Here is an 18,874-nt window from a genome sequence, read left to right on the forward strand (position 1 = left end):
AAAAATAAAAATAAAAAAAATAGCTCCAAATCAGCATATTAGAATGATTTCTGAAAATCATGTGACACTGAAGACTGGAGTAATGATTCTAACAATTCAGCTTTTCCATCACAGGAATAAATTGCATTTTTAAATTATTTCACAATATTACAGTTTTTAACTCCATTTATGATCAAATAAATGCAGCCTTGGTGAGCATCATAGGAGACTTCTTTCAAAAACGTAACAAAATCTTAATTCTTCATCGTTTAACTGGTAGTATATGTAAATCAAAATAAATGGCTAAGGAGAAAGATCTGAGAACATTTGGTATCATCAACACATTTAAAAAAAAAAATGATACTTTTGTTAACCAAGGTAGCTTTTGACTGATCAAAAACACCATTACTAAAGGTGTTATTACTGTTTAAAAGTCGAAAAGTCCCATATAAGCAGCCAATACAATACAGTCTAAGACAACATTACCCTATCCTTAAGAAATCACAGTAATGTGTTGATTTAGTACTAAATAATCCCTTCTTATTATCTTAGCGCAGTTAAAAAGGTTGTCCTACTTAATGAAGTGTAGAAACAGCACTTCAACGGCTCTGTTTTGAGTACTGAGCACACTTGCATTCCTACACTCTAGCTTCAAAAAGGGCTGTAAAGAAACAGCTTTCTTGAGAAAATAATCAGTTTGTTGTCCATTTGAGAGATAAATGCTATCGCATGTACTACTGCCTCGAAAAGAAGAAAGTAAACTGCATTGAACCAGGACAGAGAGAGAAGTGGACGGGCCAGATGCACAACACTGCAGAAAGCAAGTACTTCAGAGTCTCTAGCTTGAGAAACAGACGCTCAGCTGACAGCTTCAATAAACAGTACACACCAAACACCAGTTTCATCTGCAACACTGAGGAGAAGACGGAGAGATGCCGGCCTTTTAAGAAGACTTTCAAAGATAAAACTACATCTGAAACTTGTCAAATATGAAGAAAATGTTAGAGTGACAAAAATAACATATGAACTCGATGGTAAAGGGTTAGAAAAGAGTATTATGGGAAGGTGAAAGTAAGTTTGAGATGTTGAAGGCCTATCCATAAAAAAAGGTAGCTAAATAATATGTTATTGATCAACCATCCATAGGTAAAACCATAGATGTGCAGCAAAAGATTGTTGAGCTTCACAAAATAGAAAGTGGCTGTAAGAAAATTCTCAATTTCCACCATCAGGGCAATAATTAAGAAGTTCCAATCAACAGGAAAAACGCTGTGAGGACGTGTGTGTATTGTTTTAATGTGCTGCGAGGAGGAGAGTTTGAGTGGCCAGAGACTCTCCAAGGATCACAGCTGGAGGATTGCAGAGATTAGTTGATCTGCACTCATCCAAAACCGCACTCCAGCATATTCAGTTGTCAGACACTATTTTATTGTCAGATGAAACTATAAAAAAAATGAGCTTTTTGGCAGAAAACCCACAAGATGGGTTTTGTGCAAGAGGGGATAAAAAGTACTCCATGTCCACATACTGCTGGATCTTTAATGTTGTGGGCATATATTTCTGCCGGAGGACCTTGACATCTTGTTCAGATACATGGTATCATGGATTCTATCAAATACCAACAGATAAAAAAATCAGGATGGCCTCTGCTAGAAATCAATGGCCCATGGTTGGATCTTCCATCAGGACTATAATCCAAAACAAACATCAAAATCATCACAAAAATGTGTCGCTGAGCACAAAAGGAAGCTTCTGCCATGACCATCCCAGTCTCCTGACCTGAACCCTATAGAAGATGAGTGGGCTGAACTGAAGAGAAGAAACACCAACATGGATCTGGGAATCTGAAGGATCTGGAGAGATTCTTTATGGAGGAATGGTCTCTGATCTCTTGTCAGGTGTTCTCCAAACTCATCAGGCATTATGCAAGAAAACTCAGAGCTGTTATCTTGGCAAAAGGAGGTTGCAAAAAGTATTAAATAACAGGGAGCCAATAATTATGGCCAGCGTCTTTTGGAGAAAAGCATTTATTTCGTAATGTGATTTACCCCCCACTTTCAATTCTTTTACTTCAAAGAAAGGTTAGATTCTTGTGATTTATTTTTATATAATATCAAAAGGAAAACAATGCAGATTTATTTTCGCATTTTATGTTCATAACTAGGTTGCCAGGAATTATGACCATGACCGTATGTACGTATATATATATATATATATATATATATATACACGTTTATTTGTGTGTGTATATATATATATATATATATATATACACACAAATGAACAATTTTAAAACTACATATTTTTAAAACTCCTTCAGGTATATGATTGATTACATATAAATGTTCTGTATGTTTGTATGCGTGTGTGTGTGTGTCTGTGTTTGTGTGTGTGTGTGTGTGTGTGTGTGTGTGTGTGTGTGTGTGTGTGTGTGTGTGTGTGTGTGTGTACACACGCGCGCAAACAAACATACAGAACATTTATATGTAATCAATCATATACCTATAGGAGTGTAACAGTTTTAAAATTATGTTTATTTGATAGAGAAATATTCATGATATAAGCCTGATAAAGCTCCAACCCATAAATAAGCAGCAGATTCGGATACGCACGATGCGAATCAATGCATGGCAATAATTTACTAAACCAGCAGAGTATATGGTCACTGAGTCCAAGGCTTACCGCCTCCCTCCTGAGATATGATTACTGCACGATGTTGTAAAATCATTTTAAAATGACTTTGATTGGACAGAAACGAAGTCTTTGGCCTGTTAACAGGACCAGGATGCCCGTCTGCTTTGATTATGAAACTAAAGCATAGCCTACCATTTAGAAAATAGGAGAAGTTTCGGAACTGTGCAAATGCCTCTTTAATCCAGGTAAATGTCACAGGTTTTGACAGCATGACAGGATGATATTTCTTGATCCATAATAACCGAGAAAGAGACCGATCACAATATTTCTGTAAACAGACGTGTTTTTTTCAGGTGGCGCCAACAGCAGCTGAAACGAAGGGGTGGAGCTCAGATGAGCAAACTTACACTCTGATTGGTCAACTGGGCTTTAGTTATGAAGTTCCGTTTTAATGACCTTCCTTACTGATTTGTATTTAATGGTTTCGCAGACTAAAACGTCAATATAAAAATCCCAAACGTTTTGAAAAAACTTTGAATATAAAGTAGGCTACTCATGGGCATTGTTATTGTATATTTTCTATATATTTTGTCCTATATTTCTATTGCCTGATATATTGGATAACATATTAAACTCAAACTTTTATACATGGCAAACATATTAGTTTGTTATTCTTTCATCACAAAAGCACAATTAAGTGAATATATGGGTGAATGCGTAATTCGCCTTCATAATTTCATTACTTTGTGTACTTCTAAAATACAAAATAAATGTATTAAGAAATTAACTTAAGATATTTTACACACCAAAAAATACCTTTTCATGAGAACATTCTTGAGAAATAAATATCATGGGTAGTTTGTGACAGTGATAATTTCCATTTTAATTTGATTATTGTATCACTAAAGTACAATTCCTCACCCTATACAGCATATACAGTAGGCTATTTAGTTCAGTCTGTTAAGATGGTTTGTATTTTTGCTTTTAAAAATCCATCTGTAAAGTTTATTGAAGTTATTTAACTTTCTAAAATGTCATTGTGTGAGGGGTTAAGTCATTTGAAATATTTTAAAATGACACCGATGACAAATTATCAGAAAGTGTCCCACTTTACCTACATGTGTTCCCATATGTAAAAGAGGAAAAAGAAAACTGAAAGGCAGTTCGAATGAACATGAGACAGTTAATCACTTCCACAGTGCTCAATATTCTATGCAAAGAAATTGCATACCTCAACTCATGACATAAAGAACCAATTGCACCGCATTAAATAAGACAAACGCTCAACAACTGCATGTGAAAAATAGCTTTAATGTAAAAATAAGCTTGGTACATTTTTAAAAGAGGAACTGTGCCTTGAAGCAGACAGAGGAAAGGGCCGATGAAATATTCAGTACATTCTTGCACAAGAGATGTGCCTTCAGAGAAAATATTAATGAGAGTGAAGATGTGCAGACATTGAAGAATCATTTATATCTCGGAGCCAAAAAGGTCTTTGTGATTTATTTCGACCCCAGACAAAAGCTGCATAGATGCAGCCAGCAGTTTAACAGGATGGACTCTTCCCTCAGCATACATATTTAATTCTGTTATGTTTTGATTAAAATATATATAATATATATATCTGGTAGAGCTGGTATAATTTCAAACAATTTAGTAAATAAATGACTTCACATCCTTTGATAAGTAGCAGCGAATTTCTTTGAGGACTAATGAAAGTAAACGTTGAATTTGCATCAAACTATGTAAACTAATGTAGACTTTCTGCATATTTAACCTCAATGGCGATACAAATAACATAACAAAACAAAACAAAAGCCATGAATAGGTTATTTAATGTTGATCAATATTCGAACCCATATTTGGAAGAGTAGAAAGAAGGTGAATACACATAATTTTTCATAATGATCTTCAATAATTATCCCTAAGCCTTTTGGTGACTTCATTATTCAATACAAAATTGTTTTGCCTTTCATCAAAATCACAAACCCAAAATATGATATAGTCTATAAAAGATTTCCTATTATATTAAATAAATGTCTTTTTTGAGGTTCTTTGAATGTCATAATAGTGCAAATACTTCATCAGTCTAAAGCATCGTACGAGTCTAGACTGTCGATGTCCGATCCTTCCGTGATTTCCTGTGCGTCTGTGTCCGTTTTCCCCATGGCAAAGTTAATGAAAACCTATAGAGACAAGTCAAGACAATCGTTTAGTCTCAACATCACCAGCTCTTTTCATTTTTCTCCATTTCCACCATCACCACCTTCACAATTAAACATTTTGTAATGATTTATTTAAATTTCAGTGTATAACAAAAGAGACTTTGGTCTGTTCCTCACATAAAGTTCTTGAATTATTTCAAAAGAATAAATATAGTGTCAGGCAGGGTTATTATTATAAATGAATCCACTTGTTAATAAATAAATGTTAATATACAGTATAATCAAATAAAATATAAAATAGGCATCTCCTCCTATTTTCATTTAGTCTAAACCTGATGTAAAGAACCCCCCTAACTACAACTGGAAAAAAACTAGACATTTGACAAAAATCCAGAACAAATTACTCTCTGATATTAAAATGAAAACAGAAAATACAAACATAAAATCTAATTCAAAATATTAATAAAAATTATAAAATTATCTCAATGATACAAAAAAAAAACGTTGGTTTAAGGACTACTTTTATGATTTGACAAATCACTATGAACTGTATGAGATGTGTGAAAATTCTTCAAAAAAAAATCTTGGTGTTCCACAGGATGTATCATACCTCATCCAGAGTGGTCTGGCTGACTGAAAAGTGTTTGATTTGCAGTACAGCCTTGTTGGACTCTAACAGGCCAAAGATTGAAGCCACACCACCAGGAGCCACAGGCACATGGTACTCCACCATATTCGAGTGATGATCCTTTATGGACATAAGATGAATAACTTAGCTAGCTAGAATAACAAAATACACTTAAAGGGATCACATCAAAGATTTTTACGAATCCACTAATTTTAAACGTCCACTAATAATATTAGTAGCATAGTTTTCTTTGTCCCCAAAACAAGCATAATTTAATTATGACTCTCTCTGACCCATGCTGTTTTTATTTTTGCTGCTGTGCCTTCAAGACTTCTCTGTAAACACTTTATTTACATGTGAAATGAGATACAGTGCATTGCTGTCAAGTCCAATACAGTAATTTAAATCTTCAATAATTGCATGTGGGCACATATGTGGGCTGTCATGTGTTTAAATGTCTTCATCTGACGTAAAAAGTAGTAGAAGTTCTGAACAGGCTGATTTCACAGCTTAGTTTTAAAGAAAATCTATTATGTGGGGGGGGGGGGTTTGTGTTTTGGTTTTTTTCCCCAACTTTCCTTAGTGTGTAATGTTTTTGAGCACGAAAAAGGTCTGCAAAGTTACAAAGCACAAAGTCACTCCAAAGGGAGTTATTCTCTATATATCAGTAAGCACTGAGAGAGGTTCTGCAACAATGTAAAATATGTTTAAAAAAACATTCAAGCTTGAAAACTTGAATTGACTTCGTACAAGGGCATAATAATAAGTGCTCTTTAAATGTGCACCTTCACTGGAAAAGTAGTTTTGAAACGTTCACAATATGTTTTCATAGAACAATGATCTCTTATCATAAAAAAATCAAAGAATGTGATTCCTCATGTTATGACTCCAGAAATAAGTGATCAATTCGTTTAAATTTAGAAAATATCTCAGAAAATATACCCCAAAAATGTGTTAGATGAATGTCTTTGAAATGTGTTTGGGAAAAAAAGCATATCATACTGATGTTTTTCTTTACTCACCTTGAGGAACGTGCTGGGGAAATTCTGCTGCATGAAGTTACTGATCATATCTACATCATAGGAAGATCCAACTAAGTACATCTTCACCGTGAATCCTTTGCCAAACCTGTCAGATGAACACAGATTATTTTATCATCAGGAAAAAAATGATGAAGCATCTGCAGGAGATATCAGGCTCTAGAGTGTGGAAAATAAAAGGAGACGGGAAAGAACTATGGAAAATAATTGGTAGAAGGAAACACACGACACAGAAAGATAAATCACTGACCTGTTCTTGATGTGCTGTAGAGAGCCGAGACATCTGAACTGTCCTTTTACCATTATAGCCAGACGGGTGCAAAGGGCCTCACACTCCTCCATACTGTAGGACACAAAGACATATTGCTGAAACTCCTTTTCCAACTCTCTAAAACCCATCAAAATTGGCAAAAACTTTCTGTAGAAATGTACTATGCTGAAAGACCACAAGCAGCATAAGAAATGCATAGAATCTAAGTATATAATATATCACTGTCTTCAGGCTTTTAAAAAACGATTTAAACGTAAAAAAACGTATTAATAGGTTAACTTATAATATGTAGTTAAACATGCTTAATGCAATACTATTTAATATATATGTATATATAATATTTGTATACATATGGCAACATTGTCTGTATACTGTAGCTGCTTTGTAATGATATTTATTGTGGTAAGTGGAATAAATACATTTAAATGGGATTTTAAATGTTGTTTTTTTTATATTTTATCTTACTCTAATAGAGGGTTGCTTAGTATAATGACAATGTCAAGGCCAATTATTGTCCTTATAATATCATGCTTAATATTTTTCTCAGTACATACACAAAGTACATAATTCACAAAAGATGTCCCTTACTGTATATTTGAAAGTGGATCATCATATTTAGATGTCCTTGGCATCAAAAAGCTTGATAACCCCCGATTTTGGCTAAATGTGTCATTACTGCCCCCCATTTGTTTGGAGGAACTGATGCAGTGTCAGTCAAGAGCAGTCAATACCTGTGTGATGTCAGAACCACAGCACATTTGCTCATCACTTGCTCAGAGATGATCTTCCAAAGGTGTCGTTTGGAGCGGGGGTCCATTCCAGAGCTGGGTTCATCCTGAGAGGTAAGAGGAAACATTTAAGAAACACGTGGGATGTTTCTGTGAGTTTAAACAGAGACAGAAAAATCTAATGCAAATCCCACACACTCCCCAGGTAAATGCAATCGTGCAATGCACCAAGCCAAAACTTCAAGTTAGAACAACTGAGGCGCTAAGAGACTTTGGCCAAACAGCACACCGACGCATTTCAGAGGTGTTTGCAATGAGTGTGCAATGTTTTACCCATTCAAACCCCTCTGAGCAAACACTCAAGACAACATGCAATACAGTGATTTATAGTGTAGCTGTACTGATTACTAAATGGTAACTAGTTTCAGCTTAGTGGGATGATGTGTGTTTTTCGCTCACCAGAAGAAGGATCTGTGGGTTTCCAATCAGGGCCAAGGCTGTAGAAAGCTTCCGGCGTGTTCCACAACTGTAATTCTCGCTTGTGCTGTGTCTGTGGTAATTCAGCTCCAACTTTTTCAACAGATAGTTAACAACCTAAAGAAAAAAAGATCAAATATTGAGATTCTCACAGCATGTATTAATATAACATCATGTTAAATAAGAAAATAAATTGATAACAATTAGATTTTCACATGTTATGATGCAAATATGAGTTCCTCTTGCTCGTGCAAAACCCCACAAATCGAAGCTATTGTGATTGGTTGCCAGGCCATTGCTGTATGTGTTTGCAAAGGTGTTTTGGGTGGTAGTTAGGGTGTTGCTATGTGTTTTTTTACTGGGGTTTGTTCAAATCCCTAACTCTACAACCGTAATAGTGATGTTAGCCTTGCAAACATTACTAATAATGTACAAAATAATAACAATTTTAAATTGAGGTTGCTCAATGAAATCTAAATAAACTGAAATTGCGATATGGGTGTAGTGTGATTATCAAATTGCAAAGGTTGGGATTTAATTAAATATACAAACAGTTCCTTCTCAAATTATTAGCATATAGTGATAAAGTTCATTATTTTCCATAATGTAATGATAAAAATTAAACTTTCATATATTTTACATTCATTGCACACCAACTGAAATATTTCAGGTCTTTTATCGTTTTAATACTGATGATTTTGGCATACAGCTCATGAAAACCCAGAATTCCTATTTCCAAAAATGAGCATATTTCATCCGACCAATAAAATAAGTGTTTTTAATACCAAAAAAAAGTCAACCTTCAAATAATTATGTTCAGTTATGCACTCAATACTTGGTCAGGAATCCTTTTGCAGAAATAACTGCTTCAATGCGGCGTGGCATGGAGGCAATCAGCCTGTGGCACTGCTGAGGTGTTATGGAGGCCCAGGATGCTTCGATAGCGGCCATAAGCTCATCCAGAGTGTTGGGTCTTGCGTCTCTCAACTTTCTCTTCACAATATCCCACAGATTCTCTATGGGGTTCAGGTCAGGAGAGTTGGCAGGCCAATTGAGCACAGTAATACCATGGTCAGTAAACCATTTACCAGTGGTTTTGGCACTGTGAGCAGGTGCCAGGTCGTGCTGAAAAATAAAATCAGATGGAAGCATGAAGTGCTCCAAAATCTCCTGATAGCTAGCTGCATTGACCCTGCCCTTGATAAAACACAGTGGACCAACACCAGCAGCTGACATGGCACCCCAGACCATCACTGACTGTGGGTACTTGACACTGGACTTCAGGCATTTTGGCATTTCCTTCTCCCCAGTCTTCCTCCAGACTCTGGCACCTTGATTTCCGAATGACGTGCAAAATTTGCTTTCATCCGAAAAAAGTACTTTGGACCACTGAGCAACAGTCCAGTGCTGCTTCTCTGTAGCCCAGGTCAGGCGCTTCTGCCGCTGTTTCTGGTTCAAAAGTGGCTTGACCTGGGGAATGCGGCACCTGTAGCCCATTTCCTGCACACGCCTGTGCACGGTGGCTCTGGATGTTTCTACTCCAGACTCAGTCCACTGCTTCCGCAGGTCCCCCAAGGTCTGGAATCGGTCCTTCTTCACAATCTTCCTCAGGGTCCGGTCACCTCTTCTCGTTGTGCAGCGTTTTTTGCCACACTTTTTCCTTCCCACAGACTTCCCACTGAGGTGCCTTGATACAGCACTCTGAGAACAGCCTATTTGTTCAGAAATTTCTTTCTGTGTCTTACCCTCTTGCTTGAGGGTGTCAATGATGGCCTTCTGGACAGCAGTCAGGTCGGCAGTCTTACCCATGATTGCGGTTTTGAGTAATGAAACAGGCTGGGAGTTTTTAAAAGACTCAGGAATCTTTTGCAGGTGTTTAGAGTTAATTAGTTGATTCAGATGATTAGGTTAATAGCTTGTTTAGAGAACCTTTTCATGATATGCTAATTTTTTGAGATAGGAATTTTGGGTTTTCATGAGCTGTATGCCAAAATCATCAGTATTAAAACAATAAAAAACCTGAAATATTTCAGTTGGTGTGCAATGAATCTAAAATATATGAAAGTTTAATTTTTATCATTACATTATGGAAAATAATGAACTTTATCACAATATGCAAATTTTTTGAGAAGGACCTGTATATGCTACGTGTTTCTCATCTCTGCATCTGCTTTGAATTTGCCAACCAGCTTCCCAAACTTGTAATGAAAAGCGTTTATTAGCCAACTGTGTTCAACAAAACAGAGGCTCCTCATGGTTTTCACCAAAATAAAATGTTGATGGTCTAATGTTTGAAAATGAAGAAATAAAGACAGCCTTAAAAGTATTGGAATTTTACAACAACAACAAAAAAATGTAGGTAACACTTTATTTTGATGGTCTCTTTTGAACATTCTGTTGACTATAAGTAACTTTACAACTACATGTCCACTAACTCTCATTAGAGTATTAGTAGACTGTTTGCTTAGTATCTGCTAACTCATTATTGTGATTTTCCTCCAACATACATTCTACTGACTAAGTAACTTTGCAAGAACATGTCAACTTATTCTAACCCTGTCTACTAATACTCTAATAACACTCTGATGAGAGTTATTAGACATGTAGGTGCAAGTCAACAGAATGTGTTAAAGGGACCATCAAAATAAAGTGAAACCAGCATTTATTATTATTATTATTATTATTATTATTATTATTATTATTATTAAAATAATGTTTTTACAATGAAATATCCATTATTTTGTTTACTATATTTTTATAAATATTTTTTATGAATAATATTACGAATCACCATTCAAATCACAATTGCAATTTTTATCAGAAAAAATTTGACGTTTTCCCCAAATTGTGCAGCCCTATTTCAAAGCATCTAACACACTTGCAGTTCAGTCATAATTTCCCTGCAATTTAGTTTTGATTAACAAAGCAATAATTGTCCCCAAAAAGGCTTAACAAGTTGTTCCACACATTAATTGTGTAGTCTTGACATCATAATGAGTCACTTTGAATAATGTTTTGATTAAATGCCGGTTGACATTTGACCCCACACAGAGAATGTCATGGTTTCTGCATTCATTTAACTAATTGGATTCATACATCAAAGGATCCAAGTGGACATTCTATGAATTTAAATAGCTTCTCATAAACCTGCAAGAGACCATAAAGGACTCTCCATCTAACAGGGCTTATATGCACCTACAGATCATCCTTTTGGGCCGGCATTGAACTGTGTGCTTCCCTCAGGACATCAAAATTTACCAGCCGTTTCCTCTGAATCCTCTAATCCAAGTTAATGGGCCAAATCGCAAAAGCCATTTCAAAGTCTCAGCAGCTTCTACAAAAAGGCTTTCGGTAGCCAAAAGATGACTGATGGTATTCATAGATTGTTAAGTCAATTCCTTCTATACCCTTTTTATAGAAGGGTAACATCATCATTACATGGCGCCGGTTTTACTTCATTTTAGACAAAGTTGCACTTTATATCAACTTTACTCAAAGATTTAAAGCGTTAGTTCTCCAAGCATGAATATTCTGTCACGATTTACTCACCCTTATGTAATTTAAAACCCTTATGACTTTCTTTCTTTCACGGATATATAAAAAGGACAACTTTGTAGTATGGCTGCACAATATATCGAAATTAAAGAAATATCGCAAATCCGTATATCGCAATATGCATACCGCAACGGCTTGCAATAACTGGGGTCATGAACAAAAGACAAAGAGAAAATCACTCACTGCTCTTCGTTGAATAACTTTTGTAGCTTAATAAGAATCAGTATATATATTTAAATCATACAGTAAAAAAATAAGCAGTGTTTTATTTTTACATTTGATTATTCAGTTTCTGTTGTTAAATAAACCTAATGTAGGATAACCTGAAACCCTAAAACCCCGTGGTTTACACGTATGTTAAAATAACACTTATTATGCTGCAGTAAAGCACTGCTGTTCACTTTCAGAAGTTATAGGGATGTTTTCTCGTCAGAAAAAGAATGTGAAACATTTATGTAGGTTATATAATTTTAAAGATAAATACGTTTATTTCACACACTTTAAGCATTATCGCATCGCATATCGAATATCGCATTATTTAATGAGTTATCGCATACCGCATTCTTCTTCAATATCGTGCAGCCCTAGTTTGTAGCATGTTCGAGCAGCTCTTTTCCTTAAAATGAAAGTGGATGGTGACCAGGGACTGTCAAGCTCCAAAAAGACACAACAAAGCCAGCATAAAAATAGTCAACATGACTTGTGTGCCATTGTGTTCTATTATAAGTGTTTCAAAGCTAATCAATAGATTTGTGTGAGAAACAGAACAGATTATTCCCTGAAAATCCTTTGGTCACTTTCGTTGTATAGAAAAAAAGAATAGTCTTCAAAGCATTTAACTTGGCAGATGATACAGTTTTAAAACAACATGAGGTTGAGTAAACAATAAAGAATTGAATTTCGTCACATTACTGTAATCAAATACTGCAGGTGGCAAGCTTTATATAAAAGCAGACTTTTTCACATTTTCTGTAATGACTCTCAGTTCAAAGAATGTTTAATTTTCATGTCATTACATGCATTATTTGAAATCCTTTCACCACAGGCTAACCAACGTCTAAAGTATTAGTAGAGACTAGAAACGACACCAAATTACATAAGAGAAAGGAACAAGCTTGACAGTGAGGTATGTGTGTGTTTGAGCTATGTGCTCATAACATCATACTGTAAATGCATGTCACAGTCTCTGATCATAATGGAGTTGATATATTCAGTTCAAGTTTAAGCCCTCTAGATCAAAATATCGTGCAGGATCAGAATGCAATAAAGAGAAAAAAGACATAAAGCAGTGCGATTTATCTTCTAAACAGTTCTCCTGCGTATCTTCAGAAATGTAGCTGTTGAGAACACCAAGGCAGGTCCTGCATTACAAAAACTGATGGTTCTGACTCTGAGATTTTATTTGATTTAGAAGCTCATGTATTCCTTACATTTAACTTTTTAAAAGTCTTTTTTTTCATATTGACATTGCTGCTGCTATATAAAAGCAATAAAAGCCATGATTCAGTGTTACAGTGTTTCATAGGAACACTATTCCGACTTAAACTTATTTTCATAATAACTTGCTAATATGACATAGTAAACTCTTATCCAAGCTATATACCAGTTTCAGTCTTTAGGAAAACTGATAAAGGGGCGGTTTCCCGGAGAGGGTTTAAATTAAGCCTGGAGTAGGCCTTAATCTAGAATAGTTAATCGTGTCTTAAAAAATGGCTTTCTGTAACACAGATTAAGTACAGATTAGTTACACCTGGACTATGGAGCCCTGAACTAAAATAAACCAGATTAATTTAAAACCAACTGTACTAATCTGAATTAGCATGACAGAGGTAGCCTATAAAACATGGAATGAACCAAGAAAAGCTAAAAATTGCATGGAACTGAGAAGCAAATACAAGGAAAACAATGGCATCAGAAAAAAAAATTACTAAACAAGAGAAAATTATTTTTAAGCAAGCTAAATAAACATCAGATATGGAACAGCACACATCAGCTATGGAAGAAAAGAAAAGAAATCCCTGGAAGCCTGTTTGTAATTAATTATATATATATATAATTAATTAAAAACAGACTTCCAGGCATTTCTTTTGAAATTGAACCATTTGAACTCACTCTTGTGCTTTGCCTCGACCCCCACTCCCTCCCACTCGTGGTGAGATCTCCCAAACTCACACAAGAATCTAAATACTTTATATAGGCCTACACGAAGTGAATGCCTGCAATCATTCAGTCATTGACGAATGCACAAAATGTGCAAATTAATAAAAACATTATGAACATTACGAAACGGTACACAATTGTAGTTTAAGTTATCGCTGAAACTATATTTACCTTATAAAATATATATACAACCCATTAAACCTGCTGAGAAACGAGGAGGGAACCTCTGAGTGAACTAAAATGAGCAGTTCCACGAGCATGCCCGGGAAACTCATGAATATTCATGTTGGCTCCGCCCACTGCCTCTACAGATGCACAAGTCAGTTTTGCTCCACATTTAACGAGATATATGGTGCAAAAGGGAGAGCGTGCGAAACTTGTCACTTGAAAGATTCGTAACATCTTTAGTTGATTGGAACTTCATAATTATTGCCCTGATGGTTAAAATGGGGATTTTCAATTCTTTAGCTATTTTCTTACAGCCACTTTCTATTTTGTGATGCTCAACAATCTTTTAATGCACATCAGAACTATATTCTTTGGTTTTACTCATTGTTGTGGATGATTGAGGGAAGTTGGCCTTTGTGTTTCCTCACATTTAAACTCCTGTGAAACAAGAAGTCATTCTTGAAAAGTCAAGAAGACAATTTTATGTTCCTAGTCACCCTGGTGTGCTAAAAAAAAAAAGCTAAATATTAATGGAAATATACTTCAGAAATATTTCACTCGTAAAAAAATTCTAGGGGTGCCAATAATTGTGGCCAACGTGCTTTGGAGAAAAACATTTATTTCATAATGTGATTTCCCCCCCCCACTTTCAATTATTTTACTTCAATGAAAGGTTAGATTTTTGCAATTTGTTTTAAATGGAAGATCAAAAGAAAATTTTTGATCATATTTACCAGGGGTGCCATTAATTCTGACCACAACTGTATATATATACTAGTAATACATGTGTCTTCTTTGAAACAAATTGTTAATCTGAAGTTAAACCTGCCTCCTGGTAGGTTTAATTTAAGACTCAATTTAGTCTTGGGGTAACTCTAATCTTCCTCCAGGAAATAAGTTTATTAAACTCTGGACTAAACTAAATCTAGGACTATTTAAAGCCATGACAGAGAAAGCAGATTTCTGTTAAACTGGTTTAAAGGGCCATTTTAGTCTAGCACTAGGCTTAATCTCTGTCCGGGAAACCGCCCCAAAGAGTTCACATCATCTGCAGCCAAAGGCAAGTTTTACAGAAGTGCTTTTTACCAATAATCCTGGGAGAATGCAAGATTAATTAGCTTTCTTATTAATCAATATGGAAAAGAGCCAACCATTTCCTGTCAAATGCAATACTCAGACAATACCGAACTGAAATCTATTCACGTTCTACTGAGAAGTCCAGCAGGGATTTCCAAGTGGGTCGATGATGGTTAGTGCTGGTCAAGTGGGTAGACCTGCATCGCAAAAGTTCTTTAAAACTGGTGATGCTGGTCTCAATCACAACAGCAGCATCTCAATCACACTATATCCTGGTGCTTTCAGAACTATTTCCTGACATGTTTTTGCATGTGTGGAAAGATGTCACACTTGACGAAAGACACATGCAAAATCATTCTTAGAGGGTTAAATGATGTCAGTCGGTCATTGAGTTGTGACATGATATTAACAGACAGCTGTCTGTTACGCCTCATCTCTTCTCTCTCATTTCCAATCAGCAAACTCTATCACCAAACTCTATCAGTGGAATACATTTAGTTGCATATAAGCAGGGATGTCAAGAGTACCAGCATTATAGAATCAAGTCGATACCAAAATAAAAAAAGATGTAATGATGCCAATCTCTCTTTTTTTCCAACCATACAAACTATTGACTCAGTACTATCTCAGACGACTGCCTTTAAACTTGCACATGTGTGACTTACATTTTAAATGGAATTTGCTTCTATATACAGTTCATTTTACATTTATTCATTTAGCTGACGCTTTTATCCAAAGCGACTTACAATTGCTATATATGTCAGAGGTCGCACGCCTCTGGAGCAACTAGGGGTTAAGTGTCTTGCTCAGGGACACATTGGTGTCTCACAGTGGATTCGAACCCGGGTCTCTCACACCAAAGGCATGTGTCTTATCCACTGCGCCATCACCACATCAGTTCATAACGGTTTAAACTTTGGTGTCAGTAAGAGTTTTTGATGTTTTTAAAAAAGTCTCTATATGCTCACCATGGCTGCATTTATTTGATCAAAAATACAGTAAAACAATAATATTAAAAAAATATATATTTTTTTTATTTTATTTTTTATAAAATGTCATTTATTACTGTAATGGCACAGCTGAATTTTCTTTAGTGTCACATCACATGATCCTTCAGAAATCATTCTAATAGGCTGAGTTGGTGCTCAAGACATTTCTAATTATTATCAATGTTGAAAACAGAATTATTTTTGTGGAAACTGTGAACTTTTTTTCAGAATTCCTCGATGAATAGAAAGTTCAAAAGAACAGCATTTATTTGAAATAGAAATCTTTTGTAACATTTTAAATGCACTGATCACTTTTGATCAATTTGATGTTTCCTTGTTGAAAAAAGGGTATTATTTAAATCTTAAAGACCCCCAATGTTTGAACTTTTGAAATTAGTATCGCGGCACTGGAATTTTATTAAATAAAATGACAACCATACACAGGTATCATTATAGTGGAAAACATGCACTGCTTGTAAGTCAATTTAATCAGAAACTGGCCTTTGCCAGAACAAAATAGATATAGCTGTGACCTTACCTGGCCAGTCTCCCGCTTGCAGATGCCCCTGATGCGGGCATAAAAATAGAGATGTTCTTCTCCCGTCAGGAGGTCATCCAGTGCGTCCACCTGGGGGCAGTAACCAATGTTTATGCCCTCTCTCCTGCAGTCTATGATGTCAACCATCCTCCTGAGGACACAGGCCAGGGAGATTTATGGACATGCAATGAAACCCAAAACAAATGCCTAGTAAAATGCTTTAGAAATAGACGCTGAGCAACAGTAAAGGTACCAGATGTAGTTTTTAAAAGGAGAAAGAAAAGTACCCGTCAATGTCACGGATCTTAGCTGAGCCATCGGTAGGGCTAATTTCTCCTGTTAGCATCTTGAACGTAGTGGTTTTCCCTGCACCATTGACTCCCAGCAATCCAAAGCACTAAGGAAGATATTAAGCTTCCGTTCAATCACAATGAATGTTTTGCTGTCATTGATTATTCTTAAAATCTGAATCATAAATCTTCTATGAATAACATTTAAACCATGGAAAATAATAAAGCAAAGCATATGCAAAGTGCCTTAAATATTAAGTATATATAGCTGCTTTTCCCCTCAGTGATCCATATTCTGGTTAAAACTTTATTGATTTGGTCATTTTGTTTAATACTTGCACGAAATTTTGGAGAGCAGGTATTGTAAATCATAAAGTGGAACACCCACTTTTCACAATCCAATTAATTCACAATGCACAAAATCAATGATCAATTCTTGTTGATAATCGGAAATACATCTCATTACGAAAGCAAAATGTATTGCAAATTTTATGTTGACTTTAATATTCTTGTGCATGTAAATGCTCTAATAATTATTTTTACTATGCAAATGGCACAGACCTCGCCAGCTGGGATGCCAACAGACAGACTCTTCACCGCCTGTACCCTCTTGCTCAGGTTTTGGTACACCTTAGACAGCTCATTAACCTGCAGAATATCTGCACTTGCATCCCCACGGTCCACACGCAAGCGTTCAGCCACCACGTCTTCATCTTCATTGGGGCTATAGCTCTGAACAACATTCCTCTTACACCAAAATAAACGTCTGTGAAGAAAACACAAATGCAAAAAAATGAGACAGCTATAGGGTAAAAGGTTTTAATAACTGGTAACCACTTTAAACCTATAGTGCCCGAGCCTCACGTATACCTGACTTTGCGAAGGAGTGTCTTGTTGAGTAGCAGGCGGAGCGTGAAGCAGATGAAACCCTGCAGGAACATGGAGATGTACATCCAGCCCAGAACATCCATCCTGAATGGGTTCTTGTAGGCATCCACCCCAAAAGCGCTCAAGATTTGCACCTGCATGTCAACCCTTGTCAACTCCATCAACCCATTGCCAAAGCTGAACTGAGGGAAGACTAGGAAGATGTTGCTCATGGTACGGTACACATTCTGGATGCTCTGAAATGGACAGGAAGAGCAATTTTGGAGAAGGAAGGACAAAGTGCAAAGCTACTTAAATGGATCTTTTTTTTTTTTTTTGGTTGGTTGGTTGGTTGGTTGGTTGGTTGGTTGGTTGGTTGGTGGAAATTTATTTGGCTATTCTCAGTTCTATTCCATACACTACAGTTAAAAGAATTTGGGGTCGGTAAGATATTTTAAAGAGATTAATACTTTTATTCAGCAAGGATGGATTGAAGTGATCAAAAGTGACAATTAAAGACAATTATAATGTTACAAAAGATTTAAATTTTAAACAAATGTTGTTCTTTTGAACTTTCTATTCATCAAACAAATGTTCACTGTTTCCAAAAAGAATATTAAGCAGCACAACTGTTTTCAACATTAATAATAAGAAGAAATGTTTCTTGAATACCAAATCAGCATATTAGAATGATTTCTGAAGGATCATGTGACACTGAAGACTGAAGTGATGCTGAAAATTCAGCTTTGTCATCACAGGAAAAATAAATACATTTTAAAATATATTCAAATAGAAAATAGTTATTTTAAGTTGTAATAATATTTCACAAAATGTTTTAACAAATAAATTCAGCCTTGGTGATCATAAGAGACTTCTTTCAAAAAAATTTAAAATATATATCTTATCGACCACAAACTTTTGAATGGTAGTATATACTTACTAAAGAATAAAAGAAATGGATAATAGGTAATGAGAATATGAGGGCAATAAATGTGCTTAATTGTCATGAAAAAATATCACAAAGCAAAAAATTCTAAATGGTCTTAAAAATTGGTTTAAGTGTCTTAATATAATTTGATTTAATTTTAATTAGTATTTTCTTTTTTAATTTGGGGGTGAAACGTCCCTCTGACTTTTTTCTCTCACCAGGTCATTCTGGTTAAGCTGACCCAGGAAGTAGATAATGGATGTGGTGATGATGGTGTTGATACTGATGAAGAGATTGATGCAAACATAACCAATGAAGGCCATCTCCGTATCCTTGAATATCGCAGACAGAAGGTACATCCAAGGGAATGTGGAGAAACT

The 18,874-nt window shown here is 35.6% G+C and overlaps 2 protein-coding genes across 3 annotated transcripts in view; both read right to left on the bottom strand.

Annotated features, from left to right (window-relative positions):
• The window catches only part of bard1 (BRCA1 associated RING domain 1), a 30,781-nt gene extending 27,797 nt beyond the window's left edge, over positions 1-2,984 (bottom strand). The window contains exon 1 of one of the 2 annotated variants that reach the window (XM_077215361.1): positions 2,806-2,984. The gene's annotated coding sequence lies outside the window, so the exon portion shown is untranslated. The remainder of the gene's footprint in view (positions 1-2,805) is intronic. The other variant, XM_077215362.1, reaches the window with a different exon arrangement.
• Positions 2,985-3,904: 920 nt separating this feature from the next.
• Positions 3,905-18,874, bottom strand: part of abca12 (ATP-binding cassette, sub-family A (ABC1), member 12) — a 90,272-nt gene continuing 75,302 nt past the window's right edge. The window contains exons 64-74 of the mRNA XM_077215687.1: positions 18,713-18,872; positions 17,570-17,823; positions 17,261-17,465; positions 16,697-16,806; positions 16,410-16,560; positions 7,905-8,039; positions 7,449-7,552; positions 6,697-6,789; positions 6,429-6,534; positions 5,389-5,526; positions 3,905-4,799 (exon numbers count right to left, since the gene is read on the bottom strand). Coding sequence (XP_077071802.1) covers positions 4,698-4,799; positions 5,389-5,526; positions 6,429-6,534; positions 6,697-6,789; positions 7,449-7,552; positions 7,905-8,039; positions 16,410-16,560; positions 16,697-16,806; positions 17,261-17,465; positions 17,570-17,823; positions 18,713-18,872 — 1,558 coding nt within the window. The 3' untranslated portion in view covers positions 3,905-4,697. The remainder of the gene's footprint in view (positions 4,800-5,388; positions 5,527-6,428; positions 6,535-6,696; positions 6,790-7,448; positions 7,553-7,904; positions 8,040-16,409; positions 16,561-16,696; positions 16,807-17,260; positions 17,466-17,569; positions 17,824-18,712; positions 18,873-18,874) is intronic.

This window comes from Siphateles boraxobius, unplaced genomic scaffold (genome assembly GCF_051911475.1).
Source record: "Siphateles boraxobius isolate OS27281-9 unplaced genomic scaffold, OSU_SipBor_1 7, whole genome shotgun sequence".
NCBI classification, from domain to species: domain Eukaryota; kingdom Metazoa; phylum Chordata; class Actinopteri; order Cypriniformes; family Leuciscidae; genus Siphateles; species Siphateles boraxobius.